The following is a 25,452-nucleotide window of genomic DNA, read 5'->3' on the forward strand; positions in this document are numbered from 1 at the left end:
GCAGGGAACCGAACAAGGACACCTGACTACAAGTAAGGCTGCTGGCAGTGTGGCTCCCACAGCTCAGCCTCCACCCCACACTAGCAGGTCTCCACTCAGTCTCGGACAAGCGTTGAAAGGAGAACACACTTCTCCAAGGCAATGAGATCACTTCCACCCAAACTAGTCAGAAAGACCAGGAACCTTGGTGCACCAAGAACCCCTTCATGTCTGTTCTAGAAAACAAGGGTGATGCAGGAATGGGCTGGGTGAGATGACTCTTAGCTAGTTTCTTGCATTTTCATCCTGGTTGGTTCTGAGACACACCTGAGACACGACTGGAGTTGAGTGCGATCTTTCAGAGAGAGCTGCAGAGTCCAAGAACACGCTTGCTGAGAGGAGATGCTTGCTCCAGGCAGTGAGACAGCCTGAACACAGGGGCCAACTCTATCTGACCTTTCAGTCCCTCAGGCAGAGTGAGGGACTTGAGCAATCTTGCCAGAGACCCAGATAACAAATGAACCGAGATAAAGCAGAGTCATGGGCAACTGGACACACTCGTGGACTGTGGTTTACATGAGAGCTGAAAACGCATCCAGACCAAACGCCCGCCATCAGAATGCATCCCTGACACGTGCTGTCCAATGTCCCAAGACAGCGTCCTGCCTGGGAGAGTACAGGCAGGTTCCAGGACATATAGTTCACCCCACGGGCCATGTTAAACCTACTTTGCAAACTGGAAGATGTCAAAGACAAATTTTTCCATCTTTATTCCATTTGGCTTGTCAGGCTTGATGATCTGCCCCTGGGAGTCCACGTACGGAATCTTCTTCTGAGCCACGTGGTGCTGCAGCTGAGGCTCGTAAACACTAAGCAGGAAAAAGAAATAATCACTGTACAAATGTAAAATGCTCAGGGCCCAGCACTTTCAAAGTGACAGACATTAAAAACTACACACCCACCACTCACATCAATGTCTCCCCCATAATCCCATGTTTCATAAACATTCTCCTCTTTGCCCCAACTTCCCCCGAGACCCTTCCAAGTTTGGAATGGACAGTTGAATGCTAACAGTTACTACAGATAAAGTAACGCGGCTACAGACAGCACAGTGGATGGGGAAGTGGCTTGAAACTGGAGTTGGTATCCTAAGGAAAGCTAAGCCACTGAGCAGCCATCCTGGAGGCCTGAAAGCTGTCTAGTGGAGAGTCAGACAGCAAGCGTCCCTCACTCTAAAACCTGGGGACACAGCTCCCACTTGGTCCTCTGGGCAGATGACCATGTTGGTCCCTGCCTAGGTCTCAGGCGGTTCTCCTCGCTCTCTAACACACAGGCTCCTAATCTCGTCTGGGAACCAGCTCATGTAAACTGTGTCATGTAAACACATAGACGCCCTACAGCTATGTCCCCGACTCTGGCTCAGTAGCTGTAGGGCCCCGCACCCTGGCGGGAGGGGAGGGAAGAAAAGGGGCAAGCTCCACTGTGTGCCCAGCTCACGCATGGGGAGGGGCCCTGAGGCTCAGCTGACAGCCACCGTGGGAGGGTGTCTCCACTGGGCAGGGGCCTCAGGAAGAGGACCGAGTCTGCAGGCTGGACTTGGGCACCTGGCTGCTCCTCACGTGACAGTGACCAGAGCCCCAGCCCCTCCGGCCCGTACTCAACAACATCTCTCAGGAACGGCACGGTGAAGAAGTGGTTGGCAATGTTCCCCGCGCTGAACAGCAGACGGCCGTCCGGGCCGCGCCTCTGTGCGGTGGCCAGGGAGACCTCGCTGTACTCCACCACCCGGTAAGCCCCGTCCACACGGCACACCACGCCCACAGGCTCCGTCGGGTTCGTCTTCTCCACCACCTGCCCAGACAGGGACAGCACAGAAGAGACAGACGCTCATGCACTGGCCACCAGCCATTTTCAAGGCCACATGTGCAACTTTGCTTACACTGTCTCTACAGTATCGGGTCAGGAAGAATCTTTAACTGTGGGAGATCACTTGCCCCTTATGGTCTTTGAAAGACTCCTTTCCGCTTGGACATAAGGCTTAAACCTGAATGACTGGAGAGCAGAAAATCCCTCAGACACAGCCCAGAGGAGTCACCTGACCTGGGAATAATTAAATGAGAAATCTACACCCCCAAATGCCTTTTATGTTTATTATTTAATTTATCCCTAACCACACTCAACTACTTTGAGAATAAACGGAATGAAATTTCTCTGGGACTCACAAGACAAAAAAGTAAGGCATTTCGCCTCTCGTTTTATTTTACCAAATCACTCTTTCCTTTGAAAATGACATTTCTTTCACCTTCATTCATGAGTACAGCACATTCATTGTTTTTCGGGGAAGTCTCTGTGAGTCAGGGAAGCAGGCAAGTTGCTGGGCTCCCACTCCACCTTCAGATAGAAAGGCCCCCCACATGTATCTGTGCTGCTAGATTTTGTCTGAAGAGGTTCTATGATTTAAAAACTCTTTGCAAATCAGTGATTAGATCATCTGCCGATGGCTTTAGGCTGGTGGGAGTGAGAGAAGGGTGTGCACGGCAATCAGGGAGATGGAAGAGTATCTAATTTAAAGCCCACCCAGGTGCTTCTGACAGCCCTCCCCAACCCCATAAGTCACTCAGTGTTTAGGAGGGACCTGACAGAACACTATGAGATCAAGACTCAGACAACACGACTACCCAACGGGAGAGTCACAGTAAAAGTACCTGAAGGGACTGCTTTGCCTGTGGGCTCATTAACGGTTTAGCATATTCCCAGTACTCTGAAAAGTATGTCCCGCATTTGAAAAGTCTGCCCTAAATACAGATGAAATCAAAACTTTTCTCCAGCAACCGATTTCTTTAAGTCAACACAGCCAGCTGCCAGCCTTCCAGAGAGCTGAGGCTATGACTGAGAACCTGGTTTGCACAGCAGTGAGGCCCAGAGGCTGGCCCTTGAGGCCTCGTGCCGGGGGCTCGGCCAGCTGTGTACTTCACTGTTTGTGCTGAAAGGACCACAGTACTCAGTAAAAAGGAACCTTCTACCAAAGAAGGGGATGAAGCTGGAGGGAGCTGTCACACAGCAAACAATGCGAACCAGTCGCAGCCTCTCAGTGGTGGATTCCCATCTACCAGCCCATGCCTCTCACCCCCCACAGTGGGGTCTCACTCCGTGGGAGTCTGGAATCGATTCCTCTCGTCCCCAGGAAAAAAACAAAAAAACTGCACAAAACCCCTACTCCCAACTGCCACGGAAAACAACAACAAGCATTGTACTTTGTACACCTCTGAACTGTTCATCTCGGGGTGAAGGGTGCACTTCTATGACAACTGTTAACCTGCAAGGGTTATAAAAACCTAGATCACAAAGAAAGCATCTGTAAATCGCATGAAGCTAGAAACCACTTATACAGAAAAGATGCATAGTATAAACTCAAGAGGATTGTTCTGCTTTCCACAGTCAAAATAACCCGTCAGCCTCAAAGTCGCTGTGACTGCCTTAGAAAATGACCTTTTTTTTTTAGAGTATGTTTATTAAAACTGCAGACAATGAAACAACAACAGGAGAGCCTAGGAGGAACTGCTTTGGCTCACTGAGAAGTCAGAGAAAAGGAGGCCTTAGGGACAAGTTCAGGGGGTTAGCCCTGGACAAGCTGCCCCTGCCCAGCTCCTAAACTCTAAGGGACATTTAGGAGATGCACGCCTGTGGGGGAGGATGGAGAAGGGAAAGGCACAGGTGTGCACTAGAAAATGATCTTTAACTGGCAATGGTCCTGCTCCTTCAGCTGTGTGCAAACCACTCCACTCTTCAGTCTTTTCTCAAGGCTCTCACTCCTTAAAAAACTTAACTCACGAGAAGAAGCCTATTAAGAAAGTACTGCAAAGAATTCTACTGCTGCACTGGGGCTCACTCCCTAACTCAGGTGCTTTTAAAAATACTTTTTATTATCCTAATTTTACTAAAATAAAAAGGGTGGGAGGAGAGGCAAATAAATGGTTGCTAACGTTTCTGAAAGTCTGACACACAGCAGTCCTGTGGAATCTGGATTCCAGACACAGAAGTGGGTAGTGGAGAAGAGGGACTGTGAGATTAGCTAGCTCACGGAAGTTTGCATGTCAATTAGTTTTCCAAGCTACCCGCAAAAAGATAAGCACTGTAAAGAGTTTGGTTTTACAATGTAATATAACACTAAAACTAGAAGTGGGGATTGAGGCGTGGGACTAATGCAGGCCTGGAGCTCAAGGTGCTCATTTCTGAGGTCAAACTGGCTGACCAGGGTTCTCTGATATCCCTCTTCCAGGCTCAACATTACAGATAAATTTTGAGAGAAATGACAAAGTTATAATAGAACATCTCTAACCAAGGATATGGTATGTCTCTGTGGCAGGCCTTCCTTTTAAATTTTTACGATATTTAATCTTTGTCAGAAAGGCCTTCCCTTCCTTCATGTCAATGGTATAAAATTATTCTACATTTTCTTCTAACATCTTTCTGGGGTTTTTAATATTAACCTTGTAATCCATTTGAGGTTGATTTTGGTATGGGCTCTGACGGAGAGAGCTTACTTTATTTTCAGCCAGCCATCTCTCATTCCCCCACCAATCAGAAATGTGTGTTTTCACACAGTACATTCCTGTATGCACTTGGATTGTGTCTGACTGATCTCTATCCGTCAATCTGTCCTCTGCTGGCTTCTGCACCACACTCTGCATCTTTATTTACAACCCGTCTGAAAGTTGGACGGGTTGTCTCCAAACCTCGTCCCTCCTCATTGTCATCCTTTATCCACATTTCCTGGCCATCTTTACAAATTTTTTTTTAAATATATCTTTATTGATTTCAGAGAGAGGAAAGGAGAGGGAGAGAGAGAGATAGAAACATCAATGATGAGAGAGTCATTGATCAAGCCCACAACCCGGGCATGTGCCCTGACCAGGAATTGAACCCCGATTGCCTGGATCCTAGGTTGACGCTCAACCGCTGAGCCACGCCCGGCCAGGCTACAAATTTATTCTAAACTTTACAATTGCTTTGTCCCCAGATGTCCCAGGATAGTCTCAATGGGACTTTAATCAGGATGGTGTTATACTTCAATTTGGTGGTACCTTTATACATTTCCAAGAAAGTAATATTTATATTAGTATTTTTAAACCTTGTCACGTAGTGTTGAGATCCCTCACGTTCCCTGTCTACCTGACTCCTAGACAGAGTTGATGACTTGTTTGCCTCCATGAAGCATGTCTCCCATAGCATTGCCTATGCAGCTAAAGAAATGCTAGAAAAGACAGGGGAGGACAGGGCCTTGTTCTATGGCATGATAAACCTCCCTCAAACTTAAGTCTCAGCATGTCTAGGTCATTCGAGCAATTACTAATCTCAATTGCCCTCACCCCAACCAGTGTGTTTCCATCTTATCACAAGGGTAGCAGAGGCGCCTTGTCAGATGCCTCGCTGACATCCAAACCCACTATTTGCACATTTCTCGTACTTACAACTCCAAACATCTGCACAGACATAAGCTGACTCAATGGGTCCATCCCGGGCCTGGTGAGGATCATCTCCTTGCCCAGGTGCTTACTTTAAACTCTCACTTATGGACAAGGTACAACCTTACTTCTAGAATCAAATTTAAGAAAAAGAGTGGGTGTGGGACGGTTGAGTACTTTGGAGAGATGAGTGGTTCTAAAATAGTCCAATCACCTAATGACTCCAGTTGGACTCCTGCATGTTGGTGCTGACAGAGAAAGACCTATAAGCCTCCTGTGGAGAAAGGCCTTACCTTTGCACCACAGTCTGCTCCCTTCTGAATGCAGAATCCAATGAACCGCGGGTCTGCCACTCTCACCAAGATGTTGTCGACGCAGTAGACATGCACGCTCCAAATGCCTCTTCGCTCCATGTCCCCCACAATGTTCTGGGCGGCCAGAGCCCGATAAAGACCACCGTTCCCATCTGGGAAATGAAACAGCCCCTTAGAGCACACCAAAACCCACTATGAAGGTCACCCAAAAATTGCTTAGTGTGGGCCAAGAAAATTCAATGTCCGCAGGAAAAAGTCAAGTGTCATCACAATGCATGAACTGAAGGTAATTTTGCATAAGCATCCAGAGAATGACATCATTAATGTAGGACAAGTTAGCCCTAAACACCATACTTTCCCTTTTAACCTGCCCTTCTAACACTTTAGCCTGTAATGTATGGTGAAATACAAAATTACATATCAGGCAATGATTGTTCCCTAACATTTCAAGCTTTATTAACATTTGTTTGATTCAAGTTGGCTCTGCATTTACAGCCCTGACAATTTCACCCATGTCAAATATAAAGCTACATGAGAATTTTATACCAAATAATTTGTTTAGAAACCAGAGTAACATGGAGGTCTACGGGAACTTAAACTAAGTGCAAGTGAAAGCTTCTTCTTCCACCTTTTACTGCTGCCTGATGTCCTCCTTCCATCAACAGCCTCAGCCACCGCTTAAATAACAAGAAATTAGACCACGTCCCAGATGGCACTAAGAAGAGTCAACTCTCCTGTCAGCTGAAAAGAAGTGGGAGAGAAAAGAGAGAGTTGGAAGCACCCTATTGGCACCACTGCTCATCAGCCGTCCTCCACGCATGGACCCACAGACATGAATCTGCCAACATGCTTCCTGCTCCAGTGGGGATCACACCCAGGTCACGGCTCCGGGACTGAGTGCCCTGTGCTCGCACTGCCTGGGTCTGTTTGAGGCAGAGGCCCCAAGGGCACTGTGTGTGCAGCTCTGTTTCTTGTTCTCTCCCTCAGCCTACTGAGATTATTTCTCCTGGTCATTTAGTCTCCTATCAATCATTTGAACACTATTTAAGAGGTGATACTACAGATAAACCTTAACTCAGCCTCTTACTTCTTAAACCGCAGAAGGCTGACATTTTTCCACTTCAACAAAGACAGCAGCCATGAGCAGCACTACGGCAGGGCACAGGCAGAGGGAGCGAGCTCTCCAATGCCGCTCAGACTCTCTCCAGGCAGACGTCCCCAAAAAGGATAAAAAGCATCCATTTCACCTATGGGCACTTTCATTTCTTAAAATCATGGCCAAATTGCAGAGAAATTAAAAATATTAATTTTTAGCATCCAAATCACATTAAAAAGAAAACTAAAATGTAATTACTTATGTTCGAAGCACTTAAACTAAGTGCAAGTATCATTTCTAGTCACTATTAGATAAGCAGTTTACAGACCTGGAGCCATAGAGACCCTGCCCTTCTCTTCCAAAACAATCTTCCCATCAAAAGTCATGGCCGGCAGCATCCCCTGTTGGAAGAAGACGACATTCTCCTTCTTCAGGCCGAAGTACCTGTGCCTGGTGAAGAACTCCTCCGTGGGTGCCACTGTCCTGCCGCTGGTCATGATATACCTGTGGGAAAGTGCATCCTGAGGCCCATGCCATCTGGGTCAGGCACAGAAAGTCCATCCACTTCTCGAGTGGAAGGACATCTCTGAGGGACTCAACTTCCCTCAGGGAGCCTCTTCCACCCCCTTCACCTATCCTAGTACAAGACATGTCGATGGGACAACACCGCACATGCCTCTAGCAGCAGCCAACAGCCAGCTCAAGGAACCACCTGCGAGCTCTGTGAAAAGTGTATTTTAAATTAAAAACTTGTATTCTAAATAAATAGAAAAGGGTAACTGCAATACAATCTAATGATCTCTAGTGGGTTTTTGGTCAAAATTCTTAAATGGAATCTGGGCTCTGTTCACCTTCATTAAAGTCAGAGAAGTGCAATTATATGTTGTGTGGCCACAGAAATCCAGCCCATGCAGACGGCAGGGGAGGAAAAGTCCTGTCTGAAACCAACACCTAGAAACAGACACTCAAGTAACATCTGTTGGGTGAATCAATGAAGAAAATGGCATACATATGCACCACAACAGGTATCTGTCTCTGTAACAAACTGTCCTGGGCATTTTGAACTCTGGGCACAAAGGCGGGAGTGATTTAGAAGATGACAAAATGATGCCCAAGAAAAACAGAACTCCTGAGTTGTGAGGAGAGATGGAGCCAAATGACCACAGGAGGCCTGGGCTGGAAGGCATGTTGGCCACTTGATCTCCCAAAGGGATCAAAATGAAAACAGTCACAGCAGGCCAGCCTGTGTGGGAGGAGCTAGATCTGGGAGAGTCACAAAAAGCCCACTGGAAGGCATCACAGTTTCAGAAGCAACACCAACCAGACAGGAGGATCTGTCAAAGGGGAGCTGAGGACACATGGCTGCCTCTTCCTGGGCAGCTGGCCTGGGTCCAGGCAGAAGGACAGAGAAACCAGCAGAGCCTTTGTGGGTCACATGGCTCTGATTGCCATGATTAGTGCAATATCGATCGATATTGCAAGATTAGGGACTAGAGGAATCTCACACCCACAGCTGGTCCACCCCCCCACCAAACATGCTAACTTCCAAAGCTGTGGGGAAAGAGATTAAAGAGCTAAATCAAAAACTCTATAAAGATGCCCAGCTGGCATGGCTCAGCAGTTGAGCACTGACCTATGATCCAGGAGATGACCTATGATCCAGGAGATCAAGGTTTGATTCCCCATCAGGGCACATGCCTGGGTTGCAAGCTCGATCCCCAGTAAGGGATGTCCAGGAGGCAGCCAACTGATGACTCTCTCATCATTGATGTTTCTATCTCTCTCTCCCCCTCTCCCTTCCTCTCTCTGAAATCAATAAAGACATATTTAAAAATAAAGATCTTCTCTTTAAAAAGAAACAAAAAACAAAAAAAACTCTATAAAGAGCGAGCAGAATTTCCCAAAGGAGAGAAACCCTGGGCCAGGCAGGCCCTGAGAACACACGTGCCCGTACCCCAAGCCCCAAGCATGACCCACCACAGAGAAATTAGTGGAGCTTTCAGCTGAGGGGGTGAAGGGGGTTCAGGAAGGCTAGATAACCTGGTACTTAAGAATATGAGTTCCTAGACTAAGAGAACCCACTGAAAACAGCCCCACACCATGTTGTCATGAAATTTCAGATACTGAAGATAAGGAGAGACCCTAAATGCTTTCTGAGAGAGAAAAAGAGATTGGGAATCAGAATGGCAATGGACCCCTCAACAGCAATGCTGGAAACCACAGAGCAATGCTTCCAAATTTCAAGGATTTGAATGTTCAATTGATATTCTACACACAAACTACCAATCAGTATGAAGTTTCTAGACTGAGAGAGCCCACTGGAAGCAAAGGGACTCAGGTCAGAATGCAGAGGTTGGAGGTGGGTGCTCGCTGTTCCTTTAGGCTACAGTGACCACCTATCTAGCTATAATACGTGTTACTTTTAATATATATGATAAATTACAACTCCCAAGAAAACCAGTAGTACCGGGAAATAGATCTGCTTAGGAATAGGTTCGCATGCATTCTGAGTATTTTAAACCAACACGTGTGGGGACCCCCAATGAGCCTCTTACCACGGAATGGTGCATTTGTTGCCATAGCATTTCTCAGCTAACTGCTGAAGCTTCAGGATTCGCTCCGCTTGAATCTGGAAAAGGGTCTTATGCGATGGCAAGCCAACATCATACATCCCCTTGGGGTATGCAACACCGAGCCGTGTCCCCTGCCCACCAGCTAGAAGAAGAACTGCCACTTTGCTCTGAGAAATCTGGAGAAGGCCTAGGAAAGAAAACACTGCATCACAAAAGCTCTATAACCCAGAACTTTAAGATCAATCCCAAAGGTCACCCTCCCCCATACCCAACAAGGGCTCCACACATGATCACGGGTGATGCTCCTTAAAATATCTTTATTATTAAAAATTAATTTGTACAACCCAACCAAACAACAAATAATATACTTTAATGAATAGTTTTCTTTATGATAATGTTGGAAAGCAAAGACCAAGAGATGTTACGAATGTCTTACAAGTACTGACTACTAGGTAAGTCAAGAAACAGACAGGATAAAGAGGATGCTCTTGAACTACCTCCAGACTATAAATCAATCAATAATAAGTAATCAATCAATGAGCATGCAAATATCCTAGGCAAGCTGCCATGCAGTAAACATAAAGAACATCAGCCACAATGGCTAGAAGCTAGGCTCTGGAGTCAGGATGCCTGGGTGTGAAACCCACTTGACTGGACGTGCTAAGGGATGTGCCTGCAAAATGAAAGGAGGCGGCTGGGGGATGGACATGTTCTATCTTTTGACTAGGGTGATGGTTACATCAGAGTATAAATTTGTTAAAACTCCTAAGACTAGTACATTAGTGTATATAATTACACTCCAATAAAATAGCTTAACATGCCTTTTTAGTGGGCCATCCAAAGCAGCAGCAGGAAGTGAGAACGAGTCTTTCTGCTGCTGGTTTATTTTGGGCACTGGGAGCTGGTCGGTCAGTTTTCACCAGCTGAATGTTCAGCAGTAAGTGATAACCAACCACAGTGCTTGAATAAAAATTTTATTCTTAACATCAAAATAATTCAAGATGGATTTAAGATCCAAATGCAAACAAATGAAAGTGTTATTCAAACACAGAGGCTTTCGGTTTGGATTTTTTTTTAAATCAGCTCAATCTCTCTGCCTACCATGTCTAAGAGCCACTTCGTGCTCACACTAAGGTGATGTCTCAGCACCAGGCAGGGTGACTGGGGGGAGGAGACAGTGTGGATGCTTGGAAGCTGGAAGAGCTAGGAAGTGTCAGGTGAGATAAAGCAGTAACGGATGGCTTTTGTTCTTGTTTCTTGAATTTCATACTTTCATTAAAGTTCTCAGAAACTCTGTGAACAAAGCCGGCCACTGGCCACAGCTGTAGGCCAAGCCGGGGCTGAAAGGTGGGGTGGTGGTGAGTATCAATTATTGTTATTTTCATATCCTTAGGTAATGTGGGTTTGTCTAACTTACCAGCTTTGTGCTTTACATGTTTTTGATATACTAATACATGGAGAACATAAAGTAATATCCTAAATAAGTTCATTATAAAATGGGAACTGTCCCCAGTCCTGGCTGTACAATCTGTCTACATTAGAAAATAAGTATAGCCCAAGGACATTATTCAGCAAATTTATAGATTTTTTTTTCAATCAAAAAATTTAAAAACACATTAGATTTTTCTGTAATGTCCCCTTTGATATGAAGCTGACTTCAGCTACCCGACAGGGCTCACTCCCCACCACTCCATGCACCTCTCATCGCACCCCGACAGTTAACGGGTACATACTGCTCCATCACTATGAGGATGGACAACTTCCCCTTTTCCTGTTTCTTTCCTGCCCTTTCTCCTCTTTCCACTGAATTTACCAGACATTGTGCTGCCTTTTCCTTAATCTCTTACCCACCACCCTAAAAGGAAAGAGAGGCTGCCAGGCAGGGAAGAGCCCATGCTCTCCCAAACTTGCCACACACTGAACTTTCCAACAGCATTCCAGACCTGAGTCTCCTACATCCCATCACCCTGTGAAACAGACTGACTGACAAGAAGCAACTTAAGGGGGTAGGGAGCCATGGAAGGCAGTTGTGGAAACTGCTTTACATTTGTGTATTCCCTGAGCTATCAAAGAAACATGGTTTCTAAGGAGTAAACTTAATTCTACTGTCTTTGACCCAAAAGCATCGTTTTAAAATACAAGTCCACAATCCCTTACCTACCGTGGGGGATACTTGTCTCAGAATGCAGAACCTCTCAAAACTTAGGAAAGGAATACGGCCACGTAGCGTGTTCATTCTGCCCCCAGCAGAGCTGAGAGCACTGAACCATACTGAGTGTCTGGTCATGTCAGGTTCTGTGCCATTTAGAACTGCAGATAGACCACTTTGGTCTGTCCCAACCCACGCAAACCTCCACAGGTGTCAGAATGAAAGACATGTCTGAACATGCCCCCAGAGGCCAGTCTTGCTGTTGTGTTTTCTTCCAACAGGACATGTGTTTGAGTTGCTTCATGCTGATGTGGCTCGAGCCATCCCTTCTGTGTCTTACTGTCACCTTCAGTCCCTTGGCTGCCTCCCTGTGAAAGGTAAGAGCCAGGCTCCTAGCAGCTGGTGTCTCCCTCCTCCTTGCCTGGTGGATATTCAGCATCCATCAGGTTTTTTACAGGTTCCAGTCAGTTATCCAACATCACTGTATAAAATTCCTCCTCCTTGGGTCAGCGCCCTAAACTACTACTTCGTTCCAGCTTTCCAAATGTTCCCATTTTGAAGCTTTGCTGCCCAGCAGCTCACAGAAGCCTCATTCTTTATCCAAATAAATGGTACATGTTTGTTTCTGAAGCCCGTGTCTATCAGACTTTCCTCAGTTCTCCTCTCTGTCCATGGGCCTGACAGCCCACCCATCACCATGTCTCCAGAGTAGCCATGAGGGGATGCCTGCCGGGACACAAGTCCAGGCACATCACACATACATCTCATTGCCATCCAGCCACACCTGCTGCAGTGACAAGCAGCACAGTCCACCCTACCTGCGATAAAAAGGTCCTGCACTAACTTCTGCTCATGAGTCTCACTCTCAAGCGGACAAAAAGTCGAGAGGAAAGAAACCATCCCCAGAAAGTCAAGGCCAGCTGCAATCAGGAAATAACTGCAGCTACAGCTGTTGTTGACAATATCAAGTTGCTACTACAATAAAACTGCAATGTTTACCAAACCTGTGTCACACTCCCTGGCCGGTTTGGCTCAGAGGTTAGAGCCTCGGCCCTTGGGCTGAAGGATCCTGGGTTTGATTCCAGCCAAAGGCACATACCTTGGTTGCAGGCTCAATCCCTGGCCCTGGTCTGGGCTCATGCAGGAGGCAAATAATTGATGTGTCTCTCTCACATCGATGTTTCTCTCTCTCCCCCCTTTCTCTGAAAAACAGTGGAAAAAATATCATCGGGTGAGGGTTAAAAAAACAACAACAAACACTGTGTCACACAAGTTAGTGTCTGTCTCACAATGACAGGTACATTCTGCTTCAAAGTCGGGGCCAATAAAATTCAGTCAGCCTTTTAGTTACATGGCAATAGTAATGATTTCAAACTGGGTGTCATAACATAAATTTCATATGGGAGACCGCACCCACCTAAAATGTTATCTGAGTATAAATGTACTTAATTCACGCACCAGTTAGGAAATTATGAACTACTCCTATTTCAAATCTGCAGATATAGGAAAAACCTGAAAAATACATCAGTGTGTCATCCTATCTTCCCCTTACAGGACACAAGAGTTAAAGTCTCCTACAGCAGGCACCTCGACACAGACCAAATCAGGTTTCAAACAAAACACCAAGGCAGAGGGGCCATTTCCAGGTTGGGTCCATGCCCCTCTCCCTGGAGTCACAAGCACCTTTCCCAGCAGCATTCATAGGAGGAGGGAGAGTCTGCAGTGACGTGTCAGCTCTAATGCTTCCTGGGCAATATCCGGCTTGGACAAGTTCCTTTCACACACCTTGACTTGGGCACCTGCCTGACCCTGGGAGGGCGCACAGGTGCTGAAGTGGAGGCTGCCAGATTTTCCTCCTAAACAGTCAAACCCAGGGATGGGGGAAACAGGCTGCTCCACGAGGAGAGAGAAAGAGGGCGAGTCTGAGCGGGCACTTTAAGTCGTTAATATTTAATCACAGCTGAAGCTATGATTTTACAGATTAGCTATTTCCCCCAAAATGTTAAACACATTTTTGAGCACGTTAGTTAAACAGACTAATCAAGGAAATCTCTACTTGAGCCAGTTTTAATTACCAGGGGATTATTGTGAATTTCATTAGGTATAAAAATGACATTGTGAGCAGTAAGAAAATGTCCATGCTGCTGAACTCTATGAGGGTAAAATAACATGATGTTGGAGGTTTGCCTTAAAATACAACAGCACAGAAAAAGAGGGATGAAGCAGCAATAGCATAGTTTTGATAATTATTTAATCAAGGTGATGCATATGTGGGAGTTCATGACACTGTATTTCTCTCTAAATATCTGTTTCAAAATACGCTTGAAATTTTTCATAATAACATATTCTTAAAGCAAGCTACAAAATTATACACAAACCATAATCGTGTGTGTGTGTGTGTGTGTGTGTGTGAAAATACCATAAAATATTACCACTGAGTATTTGTCTCTGGATTGTGGGATGGCATAAATTTCTATTTTTGCCTCTGTAATTTTTAGTTATTTTCCAACTTCTCCAAAATAGGCATGTGTTACTTTTAAAATAAAATAAATCTGTTAAAAATGTCACTGCAGCCCTCGTCAGTGTGGCTCAGTTGGAGAGCTGTCTCATATACCACAAGGTTCTGATCAATGTTCTCTCTCACATCGGTATTTCTTTCTCTCTCTCTCCCTTCCCCACTCTCTAAAATCAATAAGCATATCCTCAGATGAAGATTAAAAAAAAAAAGTCACCGCACTAAATCTCAGAAAATGTCAAGGAGGCCACCTTCTGAACACATTTTTCTAGACAACACATTCACTTTCTACCTCAGCACTGCATGGGAGAGAACCACCCTTAAGATCAATTTTTCAAATGTCTCATAGATAAAAAAGGCTAATACTGAATATTAATTTGCTATTATAAAATCAAAAGATTTTTTTGTGCTTAGTTTGAGCATGTGTTTATTTAAAAAGAAAAGGGGTGGTTATTAAGCAAATATACTTTCCCATTGTGAGTGTCTTTACTAAATGACTCCTGGTCGAAGCTTCTACCTCTCTGTCAAGAGCTCAGCCTGTGAGACAGCTTCGGCTGCTCCATACCTTGCAGAGCATGTCTAGGCTTAGCACAAGCCCCCTTATCAACAGGGAGCACTGTGGCCATGCACACACTTATCCTTCAGAAGTAATTCTCCACCCCAGGTGGCTCATGTCCACTATCACGTCAGAGCCACCAGACAAGACACTCTGGGATCACTGCCCAATGCTTCTATCTGCCCCATTCCTAGGGGAGTAAAAAACTCTCTCATACGGTTATCAGGTCTTCCTATTTCCTGAAATACAGCATCAGTCTTCACAATGGCAGTCTCCTCCCTGTGACAACTGCCTGTGGAGCCTCACTTTGTCACGAATCTGTACACGGAAGTTTCTGGCTAAGTGAAGAGGATATGAAGTCAGTTACAACGTCTCTCCACGCCTACTGTTTAAATCACAAATAAACACTGTTCCCTGACATTACGCCAAAAGGAAGTTTGCTTTGTACTTCTTATACTAGGCTAGACTGTCATAGCTCCAGTCTTTAGTTTAAAGGAAAAGTCATCAATGTAGACTAGTTTTACAGATTCCAACAAAAAGGTCACAAAAAAGACTCAAATACAGGAAGCCTTGATAGGTGCTCATAGTCCCCGTTTTACAAGCTCAAAGCCTTGGGTTTCCATAAGAGTTCATTCTAACACTTCACCCTCGTAAAACTGCAAAGAGAAATACTGGCAGCTGGGATACTCCAGGGTAAGTAGAGGCCTGTGTGGCTTCTGATTGGAGTAGCAGACTTTTAGAAACGCAGGGAAGGAGGAAGGATTGCAAATCCAGTCAGCAGGGGTCATGGTACCACCACAGTTAACAGTATCTCCATCCAGAAGGCCCATTCGGAAGTATCTCCATCCAGAAGGCCCATTCGGAAGCCACTCTCTCACCACTCAGTGGTGAGCCCTCCTCTCAGTAAGAAGCTAGGTTACTCACAGCCAAGCATTTTAGAGTTGCCTTTGCAGATAGTCCAACTAATTTCAATGTTTTTTCATCTCTAACCTCTTTTAAATAAAACTCACGCAAAGATCAGATACAGATAAAACGAGTCAAGTAGAATTGCTCCTGTAGTGGGAGGTGAAGGGGTTGGAGACCCACCTATTTAGACTCTGCTCCCCCACCCTAAATGAGACACAAGACAGTTTCCTAGGAGTAGAAGCTCTAGGGCTCTTTGGAGCACATTTTGAAAACCAGTAAATCTGTAAGCCCAGAGAAAGATATGGAGAGCTATACAGAAGGTTGATAATGGCAATTATCTTTCTTTTTTTGTGAGGGGCAGGGAGTGCCAAACAACAAAATAAAAACAGCCATGCCCTCCCGGCTGGTGTGGCTCAGTGGTTAAGCCTATGAACCAGGAGATCATGGTTCAATTTACAGTCCGGGCACACGCCTGGGTTGTGGGCTCGATCCCCAGCAAGGCGTGTGCAAGAGGCCGATCAATGACACTCTCTCATCATTGATGTTTCTCTCTTTCCCTCTGCCTTCCTCTCTCTGAAATCAATAAAAACATATTGGAAAAAAAAACCAGCCATGCCCTGGCTGGTTTTGCTCACTGGTTAGAGCATCGGCGCACAGACTGAAGGGTCTCGGGTTTGATTCTGGCCAAGGGCATGTACCTCGGTTGCAGGCTTGATCCCCCGCCCCAGTCAGGATGCGTGCAGGAGGCAACCAATTGATGTGTCTCTCTCACATCGAAGTTTCTTTCTCTCTCTCTCCGCCCCCTTCCACTGTCTCTGAAAAGCAATGGACAAAATATCCTCAGGTGAGGATTACCAAAAAAAGAGCCGTGTGTAGTGCAAATGCAGACCCGCAAGATTGTATCTGTAATACTACTGCACATCGAAGACAGTAAACGTATATAATCAAGTACTAGGCTGTGGTGGGAGCAAGTAAAAAAGGATCTGATGAGGTTACAGGCAATTTCTCCATAGTATTCCTGATATTTTGATACTACTTTTGCAATAATGTTTTTTAGGAAGGAACAGAATCAGTCCAGCCTTTTCACTGAGAAGATGAGGCCCGATCTGACGGGGAACAAGCACAACACTCAAGGGTATAGGCTGCGCTGCTAGTCAGCCTTTTACTCAGAAAGGGGTAGACTAGAAAAAGCACAGCTCTTAACTCCACCAAAAAAGCAAGATTTGAGCTATTTTCTCATTCTCAAAAGCATTAACTAGTACTAGTTATTGGGACAGTTCATGATCTGCTTTAGAAGGAAAAGCATCGGGCAATTCAACAAACATTATTCACCAACTAGTAACTCAAAACCCTGTTCTAAGTGCTACATGACACATAGCCGAGCAGGACATGGCATGGCTGCTCTGCAGGTCACAGTGCAGTGAAGACAGGTGTAAACAGTTCTTACCACAGGTGGAATGAAAGAGAAGCCTGGACAAATAACTGCAACTTAGGACACAGAAGTCAAGGTCAGACAGTGCATGGTGGGGCTTAGAGAAGGGGTATGAGTTCCCCACGTGGCAGAGCCCAAGAAAGGGCCTCACAGGTGGCCCAAAGGCTGGCCCTCTCAGGGCAAGCATGAGAAGAGGAGGGAGGCACAACAAATGTTCGGAGGAGAACCGTCTGGCCTGCCTAACGACGTGCGGCCAGCAGCATGGAGAGAAAGAGCGGAGGCAGGGTTGAAGGGCACATTCAGGCCAGGTGGGGACAGTGTTTATAGTTCAAGCAGCATAAACATGTAACTTGTGCTTCGGGAAGAAAACCTAGAAGTACGAAAACTGAGGAAGGAAGAGACTAGAGGCAATTTAAGACTTGAAAGAGGAGTGGTTCGAATCGGGCACCAGGAATGAACAGAGAACGCAGGGACCAACAATGGGAGACACTGCACAGTCAGCGCATCTCACCCAAACCTCGGAACAAACCATTCACTGCCAGTACCTTCACTCTCCCAGGCCTGGAGCTGGTCTTGATCCCTAGTAGCACTGCCCAGCACCTCCCGGGGCACAGCTTCCATCCGCGCATCCACCTTCTCTTGCTGGGAGGACTGGTTAAATCCTTCAGTGGCCTTTTGGAAAAAGATGTTCAGCTCCTCAAAGTTCATGGCCTGGAGCTCTGAATATAGTTCTACCTGCTGGGCTTTGTCCAGCTCATCCCAGAACTGTAGCAGGTGCTCCTGTCCAACTTTGGACAACCTGAGTTTGAGGTCACTGACATTCATGATGCTCTGGGCACCAAGCTCTGTGAAAACAGGTGTGATTTCTGCACCTAGAAACCTACAAGAGAAAAGAAATCAACTGCAGGTCAAAGTCCAGCCTCAAAACCTGATGAGTTTTTCCTAAAATGAACTTCTGCCTTCCCGCCAGTGTCTGTAAGGCACCCAAGTTGTAAGACGACACTTCCATTATATCCCGGGCACTGCACTAAGCACTTCACCTACATGGTCTCATTCAGTTGTTGGAGCTAGGACAGGAGCCCAGACTGAATCCCGGCTCATCCGCTACCATGTGTAGTTACCTCTCCTCTGTACAATTCCTCTGACCATAAGCTGCCACTAAAAGAATGTCTGACAGCCTAATATTTCGAGTGTTCTCCTTTTATCTCTAATGATGGCAATAACTCCACTGTATTCAGAATACAAGACTTGAGAAAACAGGACCACCTATACTCATGAAAAATATTTTATTTCAACAGCAACTTCTGCAGAGAGGGGATAAAAACATGTGCATTATCTTTACTAAAAACTGAACCCTTAAGGGGACAAGCAATACACACAGAACCAATGGGTAAGACAATGTTTTTTAAGAGCATCTGTGATAATACAACAAAACATTAAACTGACTAGCACTAGAAGAGAACGGGGAAACAGGCAATCAGCTAGGTTATCAGAGAAAATGAAAGAGTTCACAGTGGAAGGAAGCACACACAGCTGTGCCTGGAGGGCTAGGCAGATGACAAAGATAAGATTAGGAACAGGCACAGCTGGTGGCCACCAGAAGCAGGCATGTGTGGGAGGCAGGGCAGTAAAATGTGGGCATTTTATGTGGAATGATGGGAAGGGACATGGGTAGGGCTGAACCAAGAAGGGTTCTGAAGATTAAGTAGAGAGATTTAAACCTGAAGGCGAATAACAGGAAAAGGAACCCAACAGCATGTTTCTAAACCGGCAGCGTCACCTGCTTCAGAGACAACAGAGAGGAACAGAGGCCTAGAGAGAAGACAACCAGAAGCAGAAAAACAAGGGACGACAACGCAGTACAATGAACCAAAGGCGATGAGAGAGAGGGAGGGAGGGAGGGAGGGAGGGAGGGCGGACGGACTGTGAGGTGAGGTCGCAGACGGAGACTGCTCAGCTCAGACCTGAAGGATAGAGGAAAAGACATGAAGGCACCAAGGAAACAGCCCACTGTATGCCACAGTGAGACTGGTGAGGCAGTGTCCACGCAGTTCAAACAGTATCTGCCTGGGCAGGACCACCGCACATCAAACACCATCTACAACGCAGAGGCAGCACCATCCTAACTGCCCTGCAGAAACTGTGTCTTTAATCCTCAGAACGACTGCAGACACTGCTACTAGGATCACTTTACAGGAAGAAATGGAGCCACAGAGACCACTTTCCCAGGGCCCCCCACTAGTGAGAGCTGGGATTCCAATCTCAACAGATGACTCTCAAAGTCATGCTCTTAACCATCAAGCTGCACTGCCTGTCAGGAGAAGACTATCCGTGTGCCTGTGCGTGTGTGCATATAAAAGAGAAAGGTGGCAAGAAAGACACATTCATATGGCATTTATTCAGAAATAGACAGACACAACTGATGTTCTTGTAGCTGACTTGCTTTGCAAAAACGCCAGTGAAGTGGAGAAAGGAAAAAGAGGCACAGGACACACAGTGAGGAACTTCACAGGACAGGTAAACACTTCCTTTTAAAAGCACTGTTTCTCTTTATTCTACACTGGGAATGTTGAGCAAAACCAGAAACTTCTCGGAAGTGACTTTAACAGTGTTCACTCGAAAATAAACTTGGGAAAGACATTATAATCCAACAGAGACAGACACAGAACTTCTAGATATTTTTCTCTTAGCTAGATGACCCCCAAAACTGAAGTACAGACTGGCTCCACGATTCCTCTTATAAAATCCACTTCTCATTACATGAGCAGGTAAGACTGAGTGTGTTCTATTCACAGCTTATATTTTGTTTGTTATTTAGATCTACTTCGGGGACAGAATACTCGAATGTGAAAGGAATGGTACCCCCTGTAAAACACGCTTTCCTAGTTACCACTGATTCATACCCACACTGAGGCTTGTACATGAAGTGAAAATGAGAGCCTGCTGATTATGAGTGGGACGCGGCTCTACTGTGCTGTCACCTCAGACCCCAACCCACCCTCCATGTCCTTCCTTCAGTCTCTTCCATCTCTAGGAACCCAGCCATCCTCAGAAGCCCCTCACACACTGCATCCAGCCTAAAGTGAGTCTTTATGGGTTGGGGAACCAAACAGAACCAACTTTTACTCCTGATTCTATTGCTTGAGCCAAGGAGCAGATGCGTTCAATAAAATTTCCCTCACAAGGCTCAAAGGCATAAACAAAATAACCCTTACAACCAATGAGAAAATGAGGCTCAAAGAGACTAAGTAATTGCCCTAGAAGACAGAAAAACAGGAATTCCAACCCAGAATTTTGACCCTGGCCCTAAAGCCTAAGACCTTTCCACAATACGACAATGTCTCTCATAAAAGCAGAGGAAATACTAACCATTCAGCTCAAGGTCTCACATGCAATTGGGGTAGTAACCAGCATGGGCTCGGGGTCAGACTGGCTGGGGTGATGTCCCAGCTCCTGTCTCCTAACTTTGCGACCTTGAGCAAGTTATTTAGTCTTCCTGTGCCTTGATTTTCCTCATCTGCAAAGAAAGGACAAAGACAGTACTGTCTTGTAAGGTGAAGAGGACTGAGGTATTAATACAATGCAAAGCACTTAACCATCCCTGGCACCTAGGAAGCCCTGTCTCCGTCCTCTAGTCTAAAATGCAGTGTGCTCCAGACCGCTGAGCCACAGCCTCCTGAACACAAGCACAGCCATTACCAGAGTCGGGCTTTGGAGGATGAAGGTTGTCTCAGGCTACAAGAACTGAGAGAAAAGTCCAGTCAGTGAGAACAGAACGAACAATAACTGAATCAATGTGTTCCAGAACAGGAACAGTGCTTCAAAAGGCTGGATTTTCATCAGGATGGTAGTTTTGCTAGACGAAAGATGGCAGGCCCACAGCCACCTCCTCACAACACATATAAACAGCTTCCTCTAACCGTTTCCTTGAATATGCAAAGATGCATCGAGAGGCTTTTAGAAGGAAAACTTTGAAACTTCCATTGCCATTAATTCACTCAACAAATATTTCATGAGTACTTTGGTCAGCCAGGTGCTCATCCAGGTGATAGGAACACAGCAGTGGGTAAATCAACTATATGCATGCCCACACTCCAGCACCAGAGATAGTAACAGTGTCAGGAGTGTGATAAGGCAAGTGCTATGAAGAAAAGCAAAGCAGGCCCAGCCAGTGTCGCTCAGTGGTTGGACATCGACCCATGAACCAGGAGGTTCCGGTTTGATTCCTGGCCAGGCCACATGCCTGGATAGTGGGCTCGATCCCCAGTAGGGGGCATGCGGGAGGCAGCTAGGAAGTTTCAAAGTTTTCCTTCTAAAAGCCTCCCAATGCATCTTTGCATATTCAAGGAAACGTTTAGAGAAACCTATTCATATGTGTCGGTGAGAAGGTGGCTGTGGGTCCATCATCTTTCATCTAGTAGAACTAGATGTTTCTCTCTCACCGATGTTTCTCTCTATCACTCTCCCTTTCCTCTCTCTCTAAAATCATTTTTTTTAAAAAGAGAGAAAGAAAAGCAAAGCGTGATGGGGCTAAAGAGCAGGGGCTGGTGGTAGGTACTCCAGACAGCGGTGTGGTGAGGCAGGGCCTCACTGAGACCTCAATGATCAGCATCTTGGGGAGGAGCCTCCAGGCTGAGGAACCTTCAGCAGCAGCAGCCACAGGACAGGCAGGTGCTTGGCCTGTTCAAGGCAGGCAGGAAAGTTGATGCAGCTGGAGCAAGGTGATCAAAGCAAAGGGTGACAGGAAACGAGGCTGGAAAAATGAGCAGAGGCTACTTCACTAATGCCCTGTGGTCAAGGCAAGGACATTGGGGCCCGGGAAGCCAGTGGGGAATTTGGAGCAGGGCAGTATCTTGGTCTGGCTCAGGTTTTAAAGGGTCATTCTGCTGCTCTGTGGGAAAAAATACCATAATGAAGGCCACATGGAGCCAGCAGTCGGGGAACTACCCAATCATCTGTGAACGAGAGATGACGGTGGCTCTGTGCGATCAGTGGTAAAGGCAGTTCTTAGGGTGGACCTAGAGGACTGGGTCACAGCTCAAGACTGGAGTAATAGAATCACAGGCATCAAGCAAAGGCAACTCTAGGCAGTGTCCCATATCCTGAGTGGGGACACACAGGACAGGCACCGACTTTGGGATGCATGCAGAGTGGGAGGGTAGATCTCCACGCTGGGTCACGGTCAGCTGGAGATGGGAGTTCAGAGGTCATGGTCATATAGGACGCTGCTTGCGAGCTCAAGGAGATGCCCAAGGAGGACAGGCAGAAACAGAGCAGCCTTAGGAAAGTCCTCCTGGATGGAAAAGTTTAATGTGAACCTGTCTCTAGCGGTCTTTTCTATACGGGGTAATTTCAAAGCTAAGTAACGGCATCCTAGCTCCTGAAACCTATGCACATGAATAGGAAGGCCTTTTAATTCCTCGGCTGTCCGAGGTCGGGGAGGCTCGGCAGGAGGCAGGAGCCAGGAGCGAAGAAGAGGAAGCCCTCGCCCCCCCCCCCCCGCCCCCGCACCTCCCGCAGCCCTGCGCCGCCGCAAGCACAGTGTCACCACACTTCGGGTAACGTCCAACTTCTAAGGAGCCCTAGATGCCCACCCGGCTTCACGTGCCAATCAGACAGCTCTGACCCCAGCCCCGGCCGGCCCGGCCGCGGGGCCTACGGCCAGGGGGACCTCCGAGGCGCCCGCGGGCCCGCGTCCGACAGACAGACGGCCTGCCCGCGACTGTCCGAGGCGGACGTGCGGGGCCAGGCAGGGCCGCTCCCCGCCGGTGCCGACCCGGCAGCGGACGGAGTCTCCACGGGCCACCGCAGTTTGCAAATGACGAAGATGCGCGAAGTGCGGACAGAGCCTGAAGCTTGTGTCAAAAGATGGCAGCTGCGGGACCACCGGCTCCCGGACGCAGCTTCCTCAGCGACGCAGGGCCCGCGGCCGGCAGGGAGCCCCGCACGCCCGGGCCCGGCGCGCCTCTGGCCCCGCGGGCACTCAGGGGGCCGGCCCGAGGCCGCCGAGCGCACCCCAACGTCCCGCCACCGGGCGCGGCACGTCCCGACCGCACGCGTCCCGCAGCCACCGCGACCTGACGCCACATCCCCGCCACGTGTCGGGGCCCTCGCGTCCCTGCGCTCCGCCGCCCTCCGCGCCCCCAGCGCCGTCCACTCAGGCCGGGGGGTGCGTGGGCTCCGCGCCGCGGTCACGTCCGGGGGCAGCGCCCTCGGAACCGCTGTCACCGCTCAGGACCCGGCTCGTGGGCACCGCCACCCCTGCCCCCGATTCCCGTAACGGTCGCCGGCTCCGTCCCGGTCCTCGGAGGACCACCGGCGCCGCCCCGCGCCTCGGCCCGTCCCGCCCGCTCGGCCCTCCCGGCAGCGCGGCCCCAGCGACCGACCTCGCGCCACGGTGTCCGCCCGGCTGGCTCGGCGGCCCGCGCCGCTTCGCATTTATACCGCGGCCGCGGCGGGCGGGCGGCGGGCGGGGGCTGGGCCGGGGCCGGGGCCGGGCGGGGAGCGCCGCCGCCAGCCCGCCCTCAGGCCCGACGCGGCGCGGAGCAGGAAGCGCCCGCGGACACGTCAGCGCCGCCAGCGCGGGGGGCGGGGCCTGCGCGTCACTCGGCCCTCGGACCAATGAGGGCGGCTCTGGGCGTGCGCCGCTCGCGGCCCCGCCCCCGCGCCCCAGCCCGGCCCCGCCCCGCGCCCCAGCCCAGCCCCGCTGGGGACCCGGCGCCGGCGCTGCGGCTGGGCGGCGGGCTTCTCCGGGGCTGCGGCAGGCGCGGGTTTCCTGGCGCGGGTTTCTGCGGGCGCGCCGGCGCCCCGGGACTGCGGGCTCCACTCTCCCGGGTGCCGCGGCGCCCCGAGGGCTGTCTCGCCGTTCTCGGCCCTAAGCGCCTGAGGCCCGGCCCGCTCGCCCCGGCACGAACGAGCGTCGCTGGAGACGCGGCGGGCGGCCCGGAGACTAGGTGACGGCCTGAGCGCGTCGGCCCCGCGCGGTCCAGGGCCGCGTTGACTGTCGTGCACCGATGGGCCTGCCCCAGCCTCGGGTGCAGGGAGACGCGCGGGCCGGGACACGCGCGGGCCGGGACACGCGCGGGCCGGGACACGCGCGGGCCGGGACACGCGCGGGCCGGGACACGGGCGGGCCGGGACACGCGCGGGCCGGGACACGGGCGGGCAGCTGCGTGCTGGGGCTCGGCCCTTAGAAACCGCGGGTACGTTTGAAGTCTGGTTGCACTTCGCACGGTTTTGCAAGAAGTCCACCCTTAGATTTAACAAGATACATAAGGAATTCCAGGCAGTTAGGTGCCTTTCTTCCAACTTGAGTGCAACAGGCCTTTGTCAGTTGCAAAATCAAATCGCCTCTGCATCAAGAAACAGATTCACACTGGGTGATCGGCTGGCGGTTTACATTCGGGAATTTGAACACGCTCATCTCTCACGACCCCAGAAGGTCGCCCATTATCTGCAGACAGATTTCCAGCTTCCTTATTGCTGTGATCTCTGGCAAGCTCAGTAGCTCTTGGGCACCAATTTTCTCCTCTATAAAATACAAACAAACAAACAAATACCCTTAGGGTTGTTGTGAGGATTAAACTGGGAAACACAAGTAAGGAATATAGAACAGAGTAAATACTAAATAAACTTAACTTTTGATATCTGAGTGCTTCCTTGGTGTCAAGGCACTGTTCCAGCCCCCGGACACTCCAATACCTCACCTTCATCTGGGAAGCCTTTTGTTGCCTGGATGCCTGATGCCATGAGGAACATTTCTCTTAAATCTCCCATGATAACTGAAAAGAAAAACCACTCCGTGAATGATGCCCAGGTCCCACATAGACCTAGAAGCCTGCCCACAAAGTCACCTTCCATGAAGGGAAGAGTTTAAGACAGTTGCTTTCCAAAAATATACTGATTGTTACTCTTCCACATTCCTACTCCTTGAGAAAGAAATACAGAGGGCTTAGAAAAATTAGAACTGGGAGACACATTCGAAATCACAGCTCAGCCCTTATAAGGTATGTGTCATTTGACCTTGCTAAACCCCAATTTCCTCCTGTATAAAGAGGACAATGCCTACTTCACATGGGTGTAGTAAATGTTTAATAAGGAGGAATCTGAGGTAGTGTCTGGAGTGCTACAGGCATTCTATAAATCCTAGATAAATGCACAAATAAAGAGCAAAAACACTATTAAAGAGTCTCTTTTTTAAAAAAAAAAGGTAGAATTGGAGCCCAGCACAAGTGTTTTCAACGAACTATTACAAAATCAAATTTTTATTTTTACCTTTTCCTAAATTTTTTTTCTAGTTCCTTAATCTCATCTTGCTAGATAAATACCTGGACACTTCTCACAAAGAAGAGTTATTTCTACACTTTAAAACCTTTTTTATCTACATGGCCTTTTAAGAGCTAATGGCAAGGAGCATTGCCCGATGTTCCCTCTGGCCATGAAGGTAACGCAATCAGAAAAGAGTAAG

General features: G+C 48.1%; 1 protein-coding gene across 4 annotated transcripts in view; it reads right to left on the minus strand.

The window, feature by feature from the left end:
• UAP1 (UDP-N-acetylglucosamine pyrophosphorylase 1) overlaps positions 1 to 23,445 on the minus strand; it is a 28,990-nt gene extending 5,545 nt beyond the window's left edge. For 2 of the 4 annotated variants that reach the window (XM_087827663.1, XM_087827661.1), the window contains exons 1-7: positions 23,372 to 23,445; positions 17,531 to 17,865; positions 9,410 to 9,614; positions 7,183 to 7,358; positions 5,738 to 5,910; positions 1,637 to 1,830; positions 708 to 848 (exon numbers count right to left, since the gene is read on the minus strand). In XM_087827663.1, coding sequence (XP_087683789.1) covers positions 708 to 848; positions 1,637 to 1,830; positions 5,738 to 5,910; positions 7,183 to 7,358; positions 9,410 to 9,614; positions 17,531 to 17,810 — 1,169 coding nt within the window. In that variant the 5' untranslated portion in view covers positions 17,811 to 17,865; positions 23,372 to 23,445. Of the gene's footprint in view, positions 1 to 707; positions 849 to 1,636; positions 1,831 to 5,737; positions 5,911 to 7,182; positions 7,359 to 9,409; positions 9,615 to 17,530; positions 17,866 to 20,354; positions 20,915 to 23,371 lie in introns of those variants that run through there. The other 2 variants (XM_087827662.1, XM_016210441.2) reach the window with 2 other exon arrangements.
• Positions 23,446 to 25,452: the final 2,007 nt, after the last annotated feature.

Source organism: Miniopterus natalensis, chromosome 19 (assembly GCF_054644295.1).
Source record: "Miniopterus natalensis isolate mMinNat1 chromosome 19, mMinNat1.hap1, whole genome shotgun sequence".
NCBI classification, from domain to species: Eukaryota; Metazoa; Chordata; class Mammalia; order Chiroptera; family Miniopteridae; genus Miniopterus; species Miniopterus natalensis.